Source organism: Cimex lectularius, unplaced genomic scaffold (genome assembly GCF_000648675.2).
Source record: "Cimex lectularius strain Harlan isolate CLEC.00 unplaced genomic scaffold, Clec_2.1 scaffold17, whole genome shotgun sequence".
Classification (NCBI taxonomy): Eukaryota; Metazoa; Arthropoda; class Insecta; order Hemiptera; family Cimicidae; genus Cimex; species Cimex lectularius.
Window position 1 is genome coordinate 1,917,854 of NW_019392640.1, and position 15,676 is coordinate 1,933,529.

At 37.0% G+C, this 15,676-nt stretch overlaps 2 protein-coding genes across 8 annotated transcripts; one reads left to right on the plus strand and one right to left on the minus strand.

Moving 5' to 3' along the window:
* The first annotated feature begins 1,785 nt into the window (after positions 1-1,785).
* On the plus strand, positions 1,786-11,707 carry LOC106672267. Of its 6 annotated transcripts, none has more exons than XR_001341224.2 (12): positions 1,786-2,033; positions 2,405-2,653; positions 3,321-3,434; positions 3,512-3,715; positions 3,772-3,882; positions 4,187-4,330; positions 4,405-4,611; positions 4,981-5,061; positions 5,149-5,206; positions 8,224-8,388; positions 9,995-10,216; positions 10,280-11,707. XR_001341224.2 is itself a non-coding variant. In XM_014403556.2 (11 exons), exons 1-11 carry the CDS (start codon positions 2,007-2,009, stop codon positions 10,383-10,385), a joined length of 1,542 nt encoding a protein of 513 aa, XP_014259042.1. In that variant the 5' UTR covers positions 1,789-2,006; the 3' UTR covers positions 10,386-10,454. The 6 variants fall into 6 exon arrangements, 3 of the variants coding, with proteins under 3 accessions (XP_014259043.1, XP_014259042.1, XP_024084516.1); XR_001341222.2 differs by having other exon boundaries at positions 1,787-2,033; positions 5,130-5,206; XR_001341223.2 differs by lacking the exons at positions 9,995-10,216; positions 10,280-11,707 and adding an exon at positions 8,442-9,986 and having other exon boundaries at positions 1,787-2,033; positions 5,130-5,206.
* Positions 11,708-11,713: 6 nt separating this feature from the next.
* LOC106672233 (host cell factor 1-like) lies at positions 11,714-15,638 on the minus strand. 2 transcript variants are annotated; one of them, XM_014403495.2, is made up of 2 exons: positions 15,454-15,638; positions 11,714-13,803 (listed from the first exon to the last, which is right to left on the minus strand). In XM_014403495.2, the coding sequence occupies exon 2, from the start codon at positions 13,793-13,795 to the stop codon at positions 11,759-11,761; it is 2,037 nt and encodes a 678-aa protein (XP_014258981.1). In that variant the 5' UTR covers positions 13,796-13,803; positions 15,454-15,638; the 3' UTR covers positions 11,714-11,758. The 2 variants fall into 2 exon arrangements, with proteins under 2 accessions (XP_014258981.1, XP_014258984.1); XM_014403498.2 differs by having other exon boundaries at positions 15,409-15,638.
* Positions 15,639-15,676: the final 38 nt, after the last annotated feature.

Sequence of the window (15,676 nt, forward strand, 5' to 3'; positions counted from 1 at the left end):
AGTATTTGGTCGTTTCCATTCATGATGGCCTGAGTCGCCTTTTTGGTCTGTTGCACCAATGGGTTGTTAGATACTTTTCTGGGGCCAACGAAGAAAAAAAAGCATGTAGTTTGATCGTTCCCAATCATCCTGGTCTGCAAAGCCTATCTGATTTGTTGGTCGCGATTCGGTATTTCGCCATCATCAGTTGTCTGTTGTACCAGATAGCTTGTAAGATATACTTTGATGGGATCCTATAGTTTGTCGTTTCACGCTCTGCCTAATCGAGTCTCAGCCTTTCTACACTTCAATGGCTGTCTGTTATTTCGTCAATAGTATAAACCCTCTTTAACTAACGAAAACAGTCAACAACAAGCAGTCTTAATCCAGCCACACTGACTGAAAATGGAAGCAAAAAACACAATCAGAAACATAGGAAAATAACAATGGCTACAATATAAACACATTCGATAAACCCACAAAAGACATACGAAAACTAAATGAAACCGACATTAAATATACCAAATTCCACCAAGGAAAGAGGCACACAAACTAATTCCTATTTAATAAACTAGTCATAAAAACAGAAAAAAACACCATAAACCCTAATAAGTAAATATACCAGAAAGTTCAAGGGCCTCTTTGGTTTTAATCTGAGGCAAGGTCTTGCTGGAGCACTATTCTTGGATCAGCAGTGGATATTGGTGCACTTGATGGTGTTGTTAAATCTTTTATCTAGGAATTTAACTGTGAGATTTTTTCATTAGGTCTGGGCTAGTGTTGAACCTGTAGTTTGGTTGTTCCCGTTCGTTTTGTCCTGCCTATGCTCGCTGTGTTGGTGTGATTTTGGTCTATGTGATGCGTTTCGGCTTTTTACCTATTTTTCTTTTTATATTTCGGTTGTGTGTTTGTGTGGGTGCCTCACCCTGACCAACCACTTTAGACGGCAAAACGTATCTTGCAGAACAAATCAGCGTAGAAAGGTAGACTCGGACGATTGTAAATGACCAAATAAGGATCCTTGAAGTACTTTTGGAATTTTAGGTCTTATTGAAGCACTGAGTTCATAATGTACCCTGGTATTTTGTTCTCAAAAACTATGTTTTGTGTGATCTGGATTTTTCTTATGTGGATTGAAGCACAAGAATATACTCAAATTAGGCAAATCAGGGCTAGTAAGTAACCCTTTTTTCAGAAAAGCAAAGTGGGCGATCATCTAAAAGAAGTTTCAGTGTTTCCCTTGACAAAATTTAGATAATCAGATATTTGACTTGGTCCGTTCGGCAGTCAAGATCGCATGTTGATTGCACTGTCTGTACTGTAAAATTCTGGGCCTGGTTTAAGTATTTTCCAGTGAAAATTTGCACTAATGCCGTCTTCTGTGGATTTATATTTCTATATATTATATAGAATATATTAATATATTATATATAGAAATATATATATCTTATAAATTTCTCCATGTTACTGCAATTTGACTGTGAAATTGATTACTAGAGTAAGCCAGTATCAAACGTACACCAAGTATTTTAACCTAGTATTTTAGGAATTTATTAATATGGTGCCCACGACAGGATTCATTGCTTGCAGACACTTTAGGATACAAAAATGAAGTACACATTTTAGGTAGGAAAAGTTTCTCTAATATCTTAGAGAACAGCTTTAGCTGTTATAACGTTATAAAAATACGAGAACATTACAAGTAATTAATGTTATATCGTAGCTGTCTTAGCTAGCTATTGGTCTGACGGTAAAAATGGAGATTTTTAAATTTAATAATCATACATTTCAAGAATATAATGATGAAAATGACCGTTCAAGTGTTCATAGACGGTTGAACAGCATGCGAAGCATGACCGGCCCAGTTGCTAGGAGACGAGGACAAACAGACGTTCAAGCAGTAAGCACCCAACAGCAGAAAGTCGTCATGCAATAGCATAACAAAAATACGCCGGTGTGTTTGTGTGATTTCGTCAAAATTTGGCCGATTCCAGGCGGGAAAACGACAACTCGACGGAACTTCGGCGATGGCGACAGACGACTTCAGCTTTTGCGTAAGTTCCAGCCGATGACAGCCGGTTGAAAAAAGAAAAAAATGTGTAAATAAAATAAATCTCGGCCCTTTAGATTTTAACTGTAAGGCTGAACGAATCGGGAACAATTTTGGACATACATTTATAAAATGACCGTGTTTTGGCCAAAATTGGTTCTCTTCTTGACAGGATTTCTGATACAAAGGCTTGAGCCAAATCCCAAATGAAAGTTGGGTTTTGAGTCCATATACCTTTTTTAAGACCATTTATTTAATTAAAATAGTAAATTTAAACCATTGATATATCAAAGATATTAAATACCAGTTTTATATTTTCAAATTTTTTAAATTTCTACCTAATATATTGAAAGTCAATTATTGATTTTATTCCAGTGCATCTCATCTGATGAATTCAATTCAATTTTCAAACAAGTGAGGCGCAACCGCCAGCGGAAGAGGGAAGCCGACCACTGGGAGAGATTCATCCGCAAGAATCAGTCCAGCAGCGACGGGGACAAGAAGTCCAGTTACACCTGCGAGTGGCGCAGAGCTGAAAAGGCAACGCAGACTGATCCAGAAAGGCAGATGCCAGTGCAACACTGGGCGGAACTGGTCCAAAAGTCCCAATCGATTCAACACTCTGTAAGACTTCTATTAATGTCAAATATTTGTCTTGACGTGGTTAATTTAATTAAACTCTTAAAGATTCAGACTTTATTTTATGAATATTTTCATGAAAATTTAAATTATTGTAGAAAAACAACTTTGGTTGTTCAGTATGCTATTTTCACGCTTAAAGAAAATGTCTTCCTGCACATGTGTATTATTTGTGTAATTTACTAATATTAATAAATTAATAAATAATAAAACCTAGACTAACTGTTAGTTTTTAAAAGTTAGTTTTTTCTCCATTTGTTCTTTTTCTTTTCTCCAGTTCTTTTGTATTAATGGATTGTAGGATACATTGTTGTGGTTTGCGAGGTTATGAACTTATACTTTGGTCATTCTCATTTACCCTGCTCTTTATATCTTTGTTCGCATTTTGGTCTTTCTCTTCAGTGGCTGAAGAAGTCCAGCTACACCCGTGAGTGGTGCAGTGAGTAGTTGAAAAGGCAATGCCTGGTCTGAAATCCCAAATGTCAAATATCTTTCATGAGCCGATTTAATTAAACTTTTAAGTTGTATTTATGAATATTCTCATGAGAGTTTAAATTGTTGTAGAAAAACAGTTTTGGTTTTTCAGTATGCTCTCTTGATGTGTATTATTTATGAAATTTACAATTATTTATCAATTATGTTTCCATTTTAGGAAAATGAGGTGAATGTGGCACAAATGGTTGAAGAGTCCGAGTGTGAAAAAGAGAAAATTAGGCCAGAATCAACTCATTCAGTCTCTGAACCTGAACATTCGCTTGTACGATCGGTAATTAATTGGTTTTTCTATTATCTAACCGAATGTTACTGAAGTTTTGCCTTATTTTAAAAGTTTTTTTATGGCAGGAACACCCAATCAAGCATGAGAGTAAAAGTTTTGAAAAAAAGTTACAAGATCTAAGCCACAAAATCGTATTGACTGCGGACGGGATGAAACTGAACGAAAAGCCGAAGGATGTCAATGAGATCGAATACTTAAGGGGGAAGAAAAGAAGATTGGCTTTCATGACCAGGTTCAAAAGACACTACCATTATCAACTGGTTTGCCAGGTACCTTTATTCATAAAAGAAAATTTGACTCTATTCACTGACAATACATGTTGTAGATCAATGAGATCAAAAAGATCCCAAGGAATGACAACATAGCAAAAACAAAGAGATATGTCATTGCTCACAAATTTGTGGCAGCTTACCAAACAGTACTTTACGCTCTAATAGTAAGTCTAGTGTAAGAATAATATAAAGTTTGGTAGTCGGGTGAAATAAGTATCTTTAATTTGTTCGTCTTTGATCACTCTGATCTATCATTGCTGCCATCAGAGATGATCAACCACTAGGTTCATCATTGAAATGTTTTATTTAATTCAGTTAAAAATCAATTCTGTAAAAAAAATTCAAAATGTTTGCTACATATTAGCTTAGTTCATCCTAACAGAAAACCGACTCCTTACTTACTAATAATTTCAAATTTCCTTTATTTAATCTTTTGATCTATTCATAGACATTTAATCTTGGAAATAGGCGTTGGAAAAGCACATGCTTGCATCCTGCTTCAGCAAGAAGTCATTTTCTTGGGTGAAAGACTTTTTCGAAGCTGTTACTGAATTGTGGGAACTCTTGCACACCTATGATATAATCGACATTGACTCTAATGACACTTGCAATGTAAAAAAAGGAAACAAATTCTTACAATAAAACCTTTTGTGGTTTTTTTTCATCTTTAAAAATTTACTTTTTAGAACATCAAGCTTGCATGCAACAGGCTGTGTGAGAAGATATGCGAAGATAAATTGGCCGAGGTTAGAACTGTGAAGAAGACAGACAAGCACGTCTGTGTTTACAAGCCTCAAAAAGGAAGGAAGAACATTGTTAAAGGGAAGAATGCCAAGAAAAATGAAATGGCTGAAGAAGCCCAGTCGCATATTTCTGTTCCAGAGTCTGGTCAGGTTAGATTAGGATTTCAGCATGTTTTAAGTGTAATCGATAAAAACTTACAACTGATATTAAAGGTCTTAGTTTATTCCTTTCTATTTATAATGTTTAAAGCATATTAATAAATTTATCTAGTGCATATATGGTATATTGTGACATTTTGGGGACCACCTATCCTAGCTGATCTGGTCTGTCAGGCACATTTCAGCTTCCTGTGATCCTCAATGGCCAGACAGGGTATAAGCAGGTTGTGGCTAGATGACAAAACCCATTACTGAAGATATCAAAATATCGAAATGCATCTGACAAACTGAATTGAACAAAAACAACCATAATATATATTAATATTATATAAAACTTGACTTTAAACTAAATTTTTTTAGGTTGTTCCATGCCAGAGTAACAAAAAAGAATCAATAGATTGCAAATGGAAAGACCCAGGGAAAATATCAGGAGAGTTGCAAGTAAGTATGCATTTATTTTATGCATCTATTGTATTTAATTTATAATTATTATTATTACTTTTTTTAAGAAACAAAATCCTTTAACAGATGGGCATGAAGAGAATACAAAATCAAATAAACCAACAGAGAAAAGTCAAGAATCGAGGTAAATGATTAAAAATCAATAATATATTTTTTATGATTTGAACCCACAACCTTTGGCTAAATACGTCGCTGCTCTACCACTTGAACTATCATGATATATCGTCAGTCTTTTTTGTCTCAACCAAGACCATACATAAAAAGAATAATTAATTGAAAGAAGTTACTTGGTCAATTGGCCGCTAAAACCAAAATGGATTACTAACATAGTTTGGTCGTGTCTGATCATTTTTGTTTAGATCCGTTTTCTTTGGCCTGCCCATTATTTATAGTTACTTTATACTGTCAGATGTGTTTTGGATGATCTGATGTTAATCAGGGTTATAAGAGAGGTGAGGCTTTATATAACAAAATTACAGACCCAGTATTGTCGCATTCATATAGCATCATCAAATAGATCTAGTATTGTCATATAGACGGACTTAGTATTTTGACAGTTACCTACCATCTGCCTATCCTCACAAATTTTTCCTAAATAGATCTAATAATATTACATAGTATTGTCGTATAGATCTAGCAATGTCACATAGACCTAGCATTGCCACACATATTGTCTCATGAACTAGTACTGTCATATAACATACTGCTCTAGATTTTGTTATTATGTTTATAACATAGGTGCGGTTAACATCTTACGAAAGAGAATTATATTCCCTCTTTTTAAGAATGGCGAAATCAATGATGTGGAGAGTTGTAGGGGAATTTCATGTCTAGATGCCTTAGCAAAACTTTTTCTAGCCTCCTGGTTAATCACATAGCTTTTTACATGTCGAGGAATGATTTGCTCAGTGAATACCAAATGGGATTTAGGAAAGGCTACTCCACTTTTGATAAAATCTTTACTTTTTTTGAACTTAATTAATTTGAAATGGACAAAGCCTAATAAAAAACTTCAGCTTTTTCGTTAATTTCAAGTCAGCTTTTGACAGTGTTTACAGGAGGGGGGTCTTCTCTTAAAATTAAGCAATCTAGGAATATCAGTAAAACATCTCTCCATCTTATATACAGGGTGAATTGCTACTCGTGCTACAAACTTCTCCAGTAGATTCTTCACCCTAAAATGAACAAAAAAGTTCATATTGTCCATGGTCCGATTCTCAACCATTTCAGAGTAATTTCGCTTTTTATCGATTTTGAAAGATATCACGTCCTGGCGTCGGAAAATCGTGATATCTTTTAATCTAAACATTTCTCTTAAAATCTATAAGCACCGTTGAAATCCCCGTTAATTTTTAGAGAGAATCAAAATCATAATTCCATTGAAATTTTTTAATTTAATTTAATGCCCATTTAGTATGTAATGCTTAAGAAGTTTACAAACAGCTAGAAGGTCAAGGAAGAAAGACCCAAACGTTTTGCCACCTTCATCTTCTTATTGAAAAATTAACGGGGATTTCAACGGTGCTTATAGATTTTAAGAGAAATGTTTAGATTAAAAGATATCACGATTTTCCGACGCCAGGACGTGATATCTTTCAAAATCGATAAAAAGCGAAATTACTCTGAAATGGTTGAGAATCGGACCATGGTCAATATGAACTTTTTTGTTCATTTTAGGGTCAAGAATCTACTGGTGAAGTTTGTAGCACGAGTAGCAAGTCACTCTCAAACATTAGCAATCCTTGAACCACCATTTTTTCTCTTTTTGTCATCAACATCTTGGTCTCACAACCACTAAATAAGAAAATGACGAGTGCGTTGGAAGCGTTATTAAATCAGGTAGTTTTCCTCAAATTTGCTGCCTTCTGAGACTAAAATTAGAAACTCTGGATTACTTTATACACTTTCCGATTTACACAATTTTCCACTCTTTTTGTAGTTCTGGCTGAAATAAAACACAAAAAATTAGCCCAAACATTTTGCCACCGTCATCTTCTTATTGAAAAATTAACGGGAATTTCAACGGTGCTATTAGATTTTCAGAGAAATGTTTAGATTAAAAGATATCACGATTTTCCGACGCCAGGACGTGATATCTTTCAAAATCGATAAAAAGCGAAATTACTCTGAAATGGTTGAGAATCGGACCATGGACAATATGAACTTTTTTGTTCATTTTAGGGTGAAGAATCTACTGGAGAAGTTTGTAGCACGAGTAGCAATTCACCCTGTATATTATGCAGGATGGGCAACCAAGGCCCGAGAGATTAAATGCCTGGGTAGACTCGTACTCCATACCTCTCCGTATTAAAATCAATTTTTGATGTTAAGGGATCAAGAGTGAAAGGTCAGGGCGGATTGTCTGAAGTTTTTAAAGTGGAATGTGGTGTTAGACAGGGCTGCCCCATAAGTCCTTTATTGTTTGCTCTATTCTTAGACGATCTTCCTCAGGTTTCGGAATATGGTATAAAAATAGGATACACAGGCGGTATTGAAATCCTTAAGAGGGCTTATATCTGAAAAGAAATATTCAATTCCTGGAAGCTTACTGTCAACAATGGAACCTGACTGTAAATCTTAAAAAGTCCAAAATATTAATATTCAGTAAGAATTGGAAAGTTCTGACAGTGCTAAGTACTTCCAAGGGGAACGTATTGAAGTAGTCAATGAATATAAATATTTAAGTGAATACTCCTCACCTTGTGATGTTGAACATTTCAAGCAGAAGGTGTCTACAGCAGGATTAGCCCTTAATAGGACTTGGCGACCATGGTTGATAAGGATGTTGTCCCAATCAAATCAAAAATTGCAGTCTTTAACGCTGTATGCCGTTCCATCCTTTGCTATGGATTTCAAGTATGGTGGTTTCAACCGTATAATATTATAGAAAAAGTTCAGAGATGTTTTATACATAAACTTTTTTCACTGCCAAATTTAATACCAAACTATGTATTATATCTTGAAACCTCGCAAAACACTTTAAAATACTTAACTAAACCTAGAAAACTAGTTTTACTTTAAAACTTCATTTTGCATAAGTAAAAAAAAACCACTTGCTGCCTAAATCAAGATTAACCAAAACCACAGCCACTGAGATTATCAACTCGAGTGTTTCCTGGTTCTTACAATGGCATTCCCTAGGTGAAAAATATGGCCTTTGAGACCTTCCAACCAGAGAGAACATTGGCTGTTGGCCAAGTTTTTTTTCCTCAAATTTTATTATTATTACCGACCAACACCGTCACGAATGTTTAGAATTGGCCAAATCTAGTCAGTCAATTTACAATCAGCTCTCTTTAAATAAAGGTATGTATAAGTTAAGATAATTTTGTGGGATTATTGAATAACCTTAAATGCAGATTTGGAGACTTAAGGACTTGAACTTACTAACTATTTGAACTCTCTGAATCGCTTCTGGGGCAGTAGCTGCAACCCGCATTCTCTTGGCTAATAGGCAGACCCTAAGGCCAAAAACAAATCACAAGCTGTGGAGAAATGTTCACCATTTTATTACTGAATGCACTATCTTAAGTGAGTTTTACCCTATCAAAAGAAAACCTGATTAAATTATAGAGAATAATAATATATATAGAGTAGAAGCCCTCATACAATATGCCCGCCAAGGATGAACCTACAATATGATTTTGTTCATGGGCAGTCAGGTAACAAGTAAATTAATTTGTGTTGTACTGCTTCCATTTAAATGTTCTCCAGAAGGTTCATCTTTATTTATCTTTTATATTCATCATTATTATGTTGTTGTTTTTTCTTTTGAGACACATATGCATAGGAAATTATAAATATATAGGAAATCCTTGTTTGATGACAGATTGTAATGATCTTCGACATACGGTAAACCATGTCATAAATACTGTGGATGTAAATAAAATTCACTGGTGTAAACTAATTTTTGGTAAATATTAAAGTATTTTCTATTCTATTCTATTGTCGTATAGAAATTATCACATGAACTAGAATTGCCACATGGACCTTGTATTGTCACATAGACCTCGTATTGTTGCATAGACCTTGTATTGCACACAGAACTAGTATTCTCAATTAATTTCAAGATGTTTTCTAAATGAAAAATTTGTGACACAGGCAGGATTCAAACCAACAACCTTAAGCTCAATACACCTCTGCTCCAACCACTTGAGTTTCCATAACTTCAATCGTCTATGCCAAAAACTTCTCATTTCGACTTCCCATTTTATTCCAACAGTAAGCAAATCACAGCTCCATATAGAAGCATATTTATTAACGATTGTACTACATTAGCGGGACTGTGTACGATCCGCAGGTGTGATTCTAGGTTAACACCAACTTTTACTATTTTTTATTGTATTATTCTTAATAATACATATTTTTTCAATTAATTGATTAATTAATTATTTTATCTCAAGATTTTTTCGAAATGAAATATTGTCACAAGCGGGGAAAAATCGTGTGTAACAGCAGAGGTAAACCCTCAGGATGCAGGAAAAAAGCCCATTTGTAAGTATATTGGGTTCGAATGCAGGGCTGCTGGATTCGAAACCGACATACTTACAAATGGGCTATATGTACAATTAAGAATAACATAAATAACATATTATATAAAAAATAATAAAAGTTGGTATAGAAATAGTATTGCCACATAGACTTAGTATTGTCACATAGACGTAGTCACATTCATATATTATCCCATCCAATATGGGGAAAAAATATAAGTTCAGCAAAACCCATAGTGTTGGTGCCTCTCCCTGTTTATACCCTTGACCCAGAACTGATATGGCGAGAAGCTGAAACATAGCAAGGATAAGCAGAGCCAAATGATCAGAAATGACCTACTTGCATGCTCATCATCTCAGGGACACAAAGAGGATATTTTACATTAGTGTATTTATTTTATGTTTATTTGTGAAATTCTCAGCAAGGAAGGGGTGACGGAAAACGTGAGCAAAAATATCAAAGTCGTTTGCGTTAAATACTCAAAAAAGGACCAGGATAATAAGGAAAAAGCTGGTTCGTATCGCGTGAAGCCCAACAAATTCCAAGTCGGTAAAAAGAACCTTCGCAATTACCGGAGGGCTTTCAACGCTTTCAAGATACAGAGCGATTGGTACGACGACTACAGGGACAAAGTGGTCGACAGGTAATCTTACACCTGAGACTTTTTGATTTTGATGAATATTTTTGACCAGTTTTCATATCTTAGGGTCGTAACAAGGCTGACTGATGAAATCATAAAAGAGGTTGTCGAAGAAATCAATGTTGACGACATTCTAAAAAAGTTAATTGATCTGGAATTAAAAGAGATTTAGCTGTGAATGAATGTTGATAAAATATCGTCTGCTAATTAAAATTTGTAAATAAAAATATTTGTATATTGAGAGCAATTCCTTTTTTTTTTCTTCCAAATCCTCAAGTGCTTAGAACGTTTATAGCACACACTAAGTAGTTGTTGTCTCTGCACATGTGAAATTAATTGAAAAATAAACTTTATTCTGCCCTTATGAATAATTAATTAAGAATACAACACATTTACAGCATTTCAAGCCTGATAAGGCTTTACAAAGATATCTACTTACAAAAAATATATACATATAAACAATATTCTACTAAGGATATTAAAGTAAAAATCTTTGGTGCCAAGGTGTAAGGACAAAAGGTAATCTACTAAACTGATTTAAAGTTAGGAAAAGATGGTGCTTGGTAGAAGGAGGAAAGGAATTCATAGGTTGGAGGCACTCATGAGAACTGAAGGTTAGAAAGGTGGGAACAAGTTTGGCAGGGTGTACAGAGGATTTGAAGGTGACATCAAATAATATGTTATGTAGAAAGGGGAATGGGAAGATAACAGAGTTGATTTCATGCTGAACTGACAGAATAGTCACTTTTTGTATCCCTCTTTACTCATAGGTTGGTTGATTCATTCTACATCGCTTGCGGAAGAATATATCCACTACAAGTCATACAGATCAGTCATGTGCATCTTCTCAGGGAGCTGAAGATAAAACAATTCATTAGATGTTAAGCTTTTCTTGAAGTTATCTGTGCACCATATCCATTAAAATGGTGGAGGAATATGAGAGTTTATGCATACCAAAGGGGAGAAGGTGGTTAGCTAGATGGAACCGATGAAGGGTGTATAAGCAGAGATAGGAAATCTGCGATAAGGGCTTCCAGTACAAGATCTGATCAAGGACTATCCGAAGATTCTTGATTGATGGGACAGAAACAATGATTATTTAAAGCCCATTTTCAGCCTAGTAATTTAACGAGTAGCAAGATTTTTTTTTAGGTCATGGAGTCATAAATAAAACCCTGGCCCAACCCTGTTGATGGTGAAATGTCAAAACGCATGTCAGGCCAATCCAGCAGGGTAGGCAGATCAGGCTCATTGATAACGACCAAATTACAGGTTCATCACCTACCTCGCAGACCACATGGAAAAATCTCACACCATAAATAAAATAGTAAAAGTAGATAATTTTCTTTATTAATAGAAAATTCCAGATGGTGATTGTACATAGATAGGATGAGGTATTTTTACATCTAAGATTCCTACAAAACAATTTTATTATTTACAAAGGTCATTACTTACTTTTATTGTATAAAATATATAAAATATGTTTTTTTAAACACCAAATGAAATTTTTTCACAAATAAAAACATTGGGGTAAAGAGAATTCCCTTAGTATTCTTCGGTTTTGACTCGTTTAATTGCAATACTTGAATTCAAGGGATCTTTTTTCTGAAGGGTTTTGACACCGCCCCCTGGCGAAGCAATGACATCTTGGAGCCACCTGACTTGAGTAGCGGGCCCGAAGCCCTTTTCATTTTTGGCTGCTATTCTGAAAATAATTGCTGGTTTAGAGGTTGTGTCGATGTGTGCTGCAGCGAGAGATGCATTGGGTACAATGGTTTGGTTTTGTGGACCGCTGTACACCCTGACGAAAGCCAGCTGTTGTGCTTTGTTGTCAGTTGAGGTTGACTGGGCACTATTCCTGACTGCCAGGCATACCGAATATTCGATTATGTTTCCAGCTGGGTTGGAAGGAGGCTCCCATGAGAGATGCGCTCCTTCAGCAGACTTGGATATTTTAATCGAAGAAGGTGCGCCAGGATAGCCGGGGAGGCATGTTTTAAAAGCAGCCACTTCGCTCCATGGCCCTCGTCCGCATGAATTTATAGCAGCAACCCTGAATTTGTACGCAGTGCCTGGTTCGAGCTCGAGTTTCATGCGGTTGGCGAAATCTGGGAGGTTGTCCAAAGTCATAAACTCATGCTCTTGATCAAGAGGCGATTGGGGCAAGTAATAAGACTTGACAAAGCAGGAAGTCCCTTTGAAGATTCCTACATCACACCAAACAGGTTCTTCTTTTTTGGAAGCGTCCTCTGTTTTAACACCATTTGTCGCTTGGGTTAATGCAGCAGTGGCCAAGGTTGCAAGATCATCATTCCCTGGTATTTCAGAATCGTCTGCGGTTTGTTCCCGTTTAATCTCTTGGCTTGTACCATGTTCAGGCGCCAAACCTATTGGAACTATCGGGATGGAACTGGCATTCGGATCTTCCAGAGGTGTTTCGTCTTGCTCTTGTGAAGGTGTTTTTGCAGCTTCTTGGAACTGTTCTGCTTGTTGCATTAATGCAGCGTCGTCTGTCGCCTGGTCATCCTCACCTTGAAACAGATTCACTCCCAACTCTGAAGGATGACCGACCTGGGGTAAATGTACAGCATCCATTTGCTGAGCATGTTCAGACTCTCCTTGAGAATGTACTAAGCCTTCGTGCCCACCCTCGAGTAATGCCAAATTCCTTTCAACAGCAAGAGGGTCCTCGCTTAATGAGATCTGACCCTCTAGCCCTTCTACAGCCGCTGCAACTGTGTCTTGTTTTTCCATGGCTTCGATCGCTTCCATTCCGACCCGTTCCAACTGTTCATGCCCTTCAGCAGCTTCGGGAGTTTCAAGGGCCTCGGTATGTTCTTCAGGAAGCGCATGCTCGGCTATCGGTTCTCCAGCTTCTCCAACAATTTCTGCTTGTTCACCTCCATGCTCTTCCAGCGTGTGCGGTTCCAAATCTTGCGGGCCCTCCATTCCTTTACCCTCTTCTAATGTACCGACTGTACCTTCAAGGCCTTCAAGACCAACGCCTTCTAGGTCTTCCGCCTCTTCAAGCCCTACTGCACCTTCTAAGTCCGCTGCTAATGTCTCATCCCCTGTCAATCCTGCCGTCTCTACACCTTCCATCGATTCATGCCCTTCTACATGCTCGCCATCTGCTTCCATCATTTCCGGTTCGGGTTGCTCATTAGAAACAGGAACAGAATCAGATTCAGAAAATCCGGAGCTGTCCATGTGTTCTTCGACCCCAGTCGGCTCACTAGTAGCGAAGTCGAGTTTAGCCCCATCTATAATCGCCTGTTGGATTTTTTCAATCGTCTCTCCGCTCTCTTGCGCTTCCTCGTGGATAGGAGCAGTGGCTAATTGATCTAGTGTACTGGTCTCTTCAGCTTCGGCTGTCTCACCATCTCTGCCTTCGAGCAGCATATCTTCCTCCCCTTCGAGACCAACACTCCCTTGCTCATGAGTTTCAGTGATTTCCTTTTCAACATTAATTCCAGCCAAAATGTCCGCATCAGCGGTGTGAGTTTCCTCTTCACCAGGGTGTTCTATCTGTTGCTCTTCACTCAGTGAATCTTCTGGAAGGCTCAAATGAATTTGATCCATCACGAAACCTTAACAATAAAAATGGTGAATATGAATTAAAAAAATTAATATAGCTATACATAGAACAATGTATATAACAATAGGTAACCAGTCTGTACGAAAAGCCTGGAACTGTGCAGAAGAAAACCAAGTCTCAAAGTAATCAAAAGAAAGGCTAACCTAATGAAAGAAAAAGCAAAAAAGAAGAAACAGAGATGAATCAAGAAAAAACTGAAGTGAGTCAACATCATGGTATACCTATGCCAATTACCAACATGTGTCTTGAAAAAGGAAGAAACAACTACTAAGACACATATTAAAACCTGTACATTTATTTTTCAGATTAAACATTTACAAATACAGAAAACCTAGGAGTGACAAATATCACAAAGTATATGTTAAAGGATTTAGCATGAAAGGCCAACTCATTATCAATCAACAGAAACTGCATCGGGAATCGATTCACTATGGCAAAGGAACAAGAACTTGGTCTGACCTCTAAAGAACAGAAGAGTTTCACTGTTTGGTTTCTGTACTCCTTCGAAAATAGATCATAAAAAACAGGGTTGCTCCGGACATACTCAATCAGCAGTTCTTCCATTTCCATGCCATCTTTCTTGCAACACGCCTTCACACTCACTGACAATAAGTGGAAAGTTTGGTGGTACCACATGCATCAGAAAATGTGTGGTGGGGTCAGCCCATCAGTCCCTGTGTTCCCTCATGTTGTCAGGTCAACGTGTACACTCCTATTTAAATCAACTTCTGTTTTGTTTTTGTTTTTCAGCACATGAGGTAACACATGGGCTCATGTCACATCAACTCAGTGTAAATACCGCTTTATAGTGAGATGGGGGAAGTGGGGGGTAAGAACAGTTGATTCTCATGATATGCTACTAGTCCTGTATTTGAATTCCATTACAACCCTTGGAATTATATACAAGGCACAACAGTAGAAAGTGACAATTTTTCGGACAAATACAGACAACCTAACTGGGAGCGACAAATATTACAAAATATATGTTTAAGGGTTTAGCGCAACAGTCCAACCCGTTATTAAGCAATCAAAAACTGCATTGGGAATCGATTATATAGGATTCACTATGGCAGAGGAGCAAGAAATTGGACTGGCATCTGAAGAACCAAAGAGCTTTTATGACACCTAACAGATTCCTTAAATTACTTCCTGATTAACGGAGTATGCCATACAAGACAACTGGGCAAGCCGACTATCATTAAAGACTTTGGAATCACCTACTCTAACAGCCTTTAATTTCACACAACATATTCCTTCACCATGATAAATAACACAAAAATCCTATTCACACAAACTTTGTATATCGCTAAAGTAAACACAAGGCTAGCACCTGGACTATGCATACCTAATGTAGTATGCAAAGTATGATAAACAGATGACTTAGTGGGCATGTTTGTAGACTCTAAAACTATCTGGATCACAAGTGGACCACGAAACGACCAAAACTGTTGGTCGTCTGGATGGAAAACCGCAAACCTGCTGGAAGTGTGAAATAGCAAATATGCATAGTCCAGGTAGAAAAAGATATGCCACAAGATTAAAGAAACGTTAGAGGAAGTTTCACAAAAACGTAAAATGCAGCTCCAAGGATAATCACCAGTGCTGAAGCCGTAGATATGCCAATGACGTCTGGCCGACTCACCTCATAAAACAGTCCAACTAAAGTCCCAAACGTCGGAGAAGGTCTTCGAATCAAGCCCAATTTCAAAAGCCTTTCATCGCAGTGGAATTAAACTGGTGAAAATAATAAAATAACTTTTCAAAAAACCAAAACGGCGCTTTGGGTTCAAGCTCTATAACCTCAAGCCGCACACCGACTGCCTACAGAACCGACGCCACAGCAGCGTGTCGATTATCACAAATCA